The following is a 4,577-nucleotide window of genomic DNA, read 5'->3' on the forward strand; positions in this document are numbered from 1 at the left end:
AGAGAGAGAGAGGGAGAGAGAGAGGGGGGGGGGGGGGTAACGTCCGCTTATTTCCGAAAAGAAGTCGCTGTATACAGAGACCTTGTGCCTCGACTTCAGGTGCTCAGACCTTAAAACGGTTCGTTGATCGTCTTCTTCTGTTTTCTTTTTTTCTTTTTTTGCGTCTTTATGACTTGCGAACATCAATAGCTCAATAATTGACTACGTACTACTCTAAGGGGATGCGGGTGCGGGTGGTCGTATCACTTGGAGGGGGGAGAGCTAGGGGAGAGGGCGGCACCACCCCGCGGCGGGTACCGTGAGCCCACCAGCCCAGCCCTCCCGTGTCGAGATTCTGTGTGATAGTGGCTCGTCCATATTTAATGTGACAGCTCCGGCGGTGAGGTTTGCTCCCCCGGGGAGAAGGGGGGGGGGATTGCGATAAAGATAATCGAAGGTAATAGCCGACTTGTACCGTTGTGCGGACACGGTTTTTTGGAGTTCAAGGGCAAATGACGTCACTTATACGCCTCGCCTTTTTTTTTCGACGTGCTGGGCGAGTCGCTTGCTTTCGGTGCTCGTCCCCAACGAGTGCATCATCATGACGTCCAGGTCAGGTTCAGCACTGCCGCGAATGTCGAAAAAAAGGTCTAAAGGTTTTATTTTCTTTCAGTTTCCATACGGCCCGTAGGGGTAGGCGTACATGCCCTTCTGGTTCATCCTGGCCGTCGCGACTGTGCTCTTCCACATGGGCGGGCCGAGGGGTGGTGGCAGGTCCTGGAGCCTCGGGGCGGCCTCGACGTCGACCTGGCCGACGGCGTCCTGGCCGCCCTTGATGAAGGCCGGGCGCAGCGACAGGTCCACGGGCTCCTTCTCCTTCCTGTGGGCCCGACAAAGGCGTCGTCGTGAGCAGACCGTCAACCGACCGTCACTGACCGTCAACCGACCGTCAGAACGACCGTTGAATAACGACCAACGACCTCACATGGTCCCGGACGCACCTCTCGTACTCGTTGGCGAGGTCCTCCAGGTACTCGCGGTCGGTGTGCAGCATGCACCAGGCACGCAGCGTGAAGAGGTAGATGATCTCCAGTCCGCTGAGCAGGCTGAAGCCCAGGAAGAGGCCCGCGATGGTCCCGATCGCGACCAGAAGGTCCACCTGCCCGAACAGCACCTCCCGCTTGAACCTGCATCAAATACGAAAAAAAGGGGGAGAATAATCGAAAATGGTGCACAAAACAACTACAACATCGGTATTTTTATTTATTGATCTCTTTTTAATTTTATTTTGTGTCAGTATTTTCTCACCGAGTCAGCGGCCATGACAAGAAGCCGACCTCTACACCGGCAGCCTCGCCATTGCCCTCGTCCCTGTCACATAGGTATGCGGGTAGTTCAAAATGTGCCTCTTGAGTACAAAATGAAAACAACACGCAAATCAGAAACAGTATACGCGACTATAAGGGAAAAGCGCTGCTCACCCGCCCGCCTCGTGCGGCTTCTCCATGTCGTAGACGGTGTGCTCGCAGCCCAGCTGGCACGGGCAGGTCAGGTTGAAGGTGTGTAGCTCGGCTGCGGAAGACACACAAAAGAGAGGTCGTTGTACGAAACACGACACGTTTTACTCGAGGTCGGGGCTAAGGAGAGCGCTGCTTTGAGTCAAAAACATAGTCCTCCCAGCTGTTGGACGTTGCAGAGAATTGATGAAACAATAACGTGGGGCCCATTTTGAATTTGTGTTCTCACTGGGAAAGCACAACAACCCAGTGGGAGCGATGTCTTAATATTGATTCTGTGACCTACCTAAGTGATCAATGACGCACTTCAGCTCTGGGAGACTGCAGTGTCGCTGTTTCGCTGTCAAACACAAATATACGAGTAAGTGGAACGAGGCGCATGCTGTGATAAGTATACAGATGGGCTGACTATATTCGTGTGTTACAAATCAGGCTCAGAAATATCGCAGGAGCTACGGATATGAAGAAAGATTTATTTTCGGTGAATTTTTCATTGTAAAAGTGGTCAAGTAGCGAACTCAAAATCGTCAAATATGTTATACTTAAAAGTAAAATCGAAATCCTGCTGAAAGAAAAATTGTGTAAATTTACAAAGACGCGTATTTTTATTTTTTTCGCGTCACTCACGTAGCAGGGTGTAGAAGAAGGGCAGGCAGCCGCACAGGCGCAGGATGGCGTCCATGCGGCACTGTCGCATGCACGACGAGTGCGTGTAGATGGGGTCGATCTTGAGCTTGATCTCGTCCCAGAACACACAGCCCCGCTGCGCGATCGACAGCTGCTTGGCGTCATCGACGGTGTACGTCATCTGGAAAGAAAAGGAGGAGGGCGAGGAGTCCGTGACGGCAAGGAGTACTAATTCACTAAATAAAATCGGTATCCTATAAAAAAAATAATCAGAAAAAATTGGAAAAAATCAATTGGAAAAATTACAAAAAAAAAAAAGAAAAAAAAGATTGACAAATTGGTGTACGGTCCCAGCCGAAGGGTAAGTACTTACACCGACCTTACCTTGGGGACAAACATGAGCTTGGACACGCGCTTGTTCCAAATGTGTTGGGGATTCACGTCTGCCCCGGGCAAGGCGTTGGCGGCGGTGATGAACACCTATCCACCACAGAAAAACTCGCACTGTCAACAACTGAGTCGGTTTACCGTCTGATCGAATGTAAGGAGGAGTCAGTCACTCACCGCAACGGTGTTGTTGATGGGATCTTCCGTGTCGAACGAGAAGGACCAGCGAGCGTCCGTCTCCTCGATGAGGTTCTCTATGAACGGCTTCGGCCGTTCCTTCACCCTGCACACAAGGCGGGGGGTGGGGGTCAGGTTTTACGTGTGCTGCATATTGTTGAACCCGTTTTCTTTCGACTCTTCACAGCACCCAATAATCACGAAAAACAAGGGGCTAAAACATTTTTCAATATGACGTTCCGTTTTGGTGTTGTGGACGCACCCGGGGTAGTCGAGGGCCGTGTAGTTGAGGTTGAAGGCGTGGCAGAAGCCGTGCTCCGTGTAGACGGGCCACAGCAGCGAGCAGCAGTCGCGACGGTCGTCCTCGATGGTCTGCTTGTACGCGCAGTCCGTGAACGCGGAGCACCCGCTCACCAGCTGGAAGTCATTATGAGGGACGTAGAAGCGCGGAAGTTGAAGTTCACGCGTGGGCCACCTCAACATTAGAAGCTCACGAACTTCAACCGAAGTTCCTGAACTTTAACCGAAGACGTTCACAAACTTCAACCGAAGATGTCCGCGAACTTCAACCGAAGACGTTCATAAACTTTAACCGAAGATGTCCGCGAACTTCTACCAAAAAAACTTCGCGAACGTCATTACAGTTGAAGTTTACAAACTACAACCAGAGAGGTTGACGAACTTCAACAATAATAGAAGTTCACTCGCTTCAACCATGCGCACCTGATATGAGAGCTCGCGCAGGTTGTTCTGCGGCAGGGAGGTGTCGTTCAGGTACGGCAGGAGGTTATGGAACGACTCGAAGGAGGTGTTGGTCACGGCCTTGAGGAAGCCCGTGTAGTACTCCTTCTTAGCCTCGTCGGCGTCCGGCCATTTCCTGCCACATAAGCCGATATGCTGCCTCTCATACTGCCCGTACAAAGTACACTATACTCGATATTGGACAGTAAAATTATGACAAAACGAGACATAAACCGTAATATTTCATGTGTCTCGTTTGTCCATTATCTCCGTATCGTCCAACCTTTATCGGAGACAATCTGGGTGATGTCAAAACGATCAAAGGTGAAGTTTTTTTCACACCGGCCATTTCGATATTTGTTACGGTTTCGTTCTGACATAATCTCGAGTCACACTTTGTACAGTGTTGGCATAAGCACACACTGGAAACGCAAGTGTGAGAATGTAACACACTACTTGTAGGTGTATGAACGCTATTCGTGCACATGGTGGTCCAAGTGTCTATGTGGTTTTTAAAAGAAAATTCTCATTTTTTCCCACCATAAATGGCCACATTAGCATTCACACACTTACAGGTGTGCGACATTCACACACTTACAAGTGTGCGACGTTTACACACTTCCTAGTGTTGATATACGCACTCTTTGAGGTACGCCTCGAGGAGGGTCTCGTTGGCGGGGTCCTGGAGGCAGAGGGTGACGGCTGGGAAGGGCACGTCCCAGTTGTGGAAGTCTGTGTCGAGGCCCGTGATGGTGGGGCTGGTCTGGAACTTGTCCCAGAGCGAGTCGACGATGACGAGGGCCGCCATCAGGCCTCCGGTCGTCGAGATGAACCACAGCAGGCGCTCGTGGTAGGGGCGGCCCTTCTCGGCGATGTAGCGGACGCCGTGCAGCGTGCTCGTCGCGAAGAACTGCCGGCTCTGGAAGGCCCAGTTGGCCTGCAGCAGCTTCCACTTGACGCCGCGAGGCGCGCCACCGCCCTGGCTGCGCGCGCTGGCGCCCACTGTGACCCACCGAGCTCACCGTCAAGAGCGTCCAGAAGCAGGTCAATATCGTCATATACACGTCGAGAATATTGTCATGGCCGTAAAGTCGAGGGTTAAACCAAATGGATATTCTAAAAATATTCCAAAAAATTCCTAAAATATTC

The 4,577-nt window shown here is 51.5% G+C and overlaps 1 protein-coding gene across 1 annotated transcript; it reads right to left on the bottom strand.

Annotated features, from left to right (window-relative positions):
* Positions 1–616: 616 nt before the first annotated feature.
* On the bottom strand, positions 617–4,429 carry LOC113211886 (sodium channel protein Nach-like). Its single transcript, XM_052276762.1, has 11 exons — positions 4,070–4,429; positions 3,411–3,564; positions 2,950–3,104; positions 2,688–2,793; positions 2,508–2,603; positions 2,124–2,304; positions 1,783–1,836; positions 1,461–1,551; positions 1,288–1,350; positions 981–1,166; positions 617–859 (listed from the first exon to the last, which is right to left on the bottom strand). Exons 1-11 carry the CDS (start codon positions 4,234–4,236, stop codon positions 649–651), a joined length of 1,464 nt encoding a protein of 487 aa, XP_052132722.1. The 5' UTR covers positions 4,237–4,429; the 3' UTR covers positions 617–648.
* Between the last annotated feature and the right edge of the window lie 148 nt (positions 4,430–4,577).

This window comes from Frankliniella occidentalis, unplaced genomic scaffold (assembly GCF_000697945.3).
Source record: "Frankliniella occidentalis isolate FOCC.00 unplaced genomic scaffold, Focc_3.1 Scaffold9, whole genome shotgun sequence".
Taxonomy (NCBI): domain Eukaryota; kingdom Metazoa; phylum Arthropoda; class Insecta; order Thysanoptera; family Thripidae; genus Frankliniella; species Frankliniella occidentalis.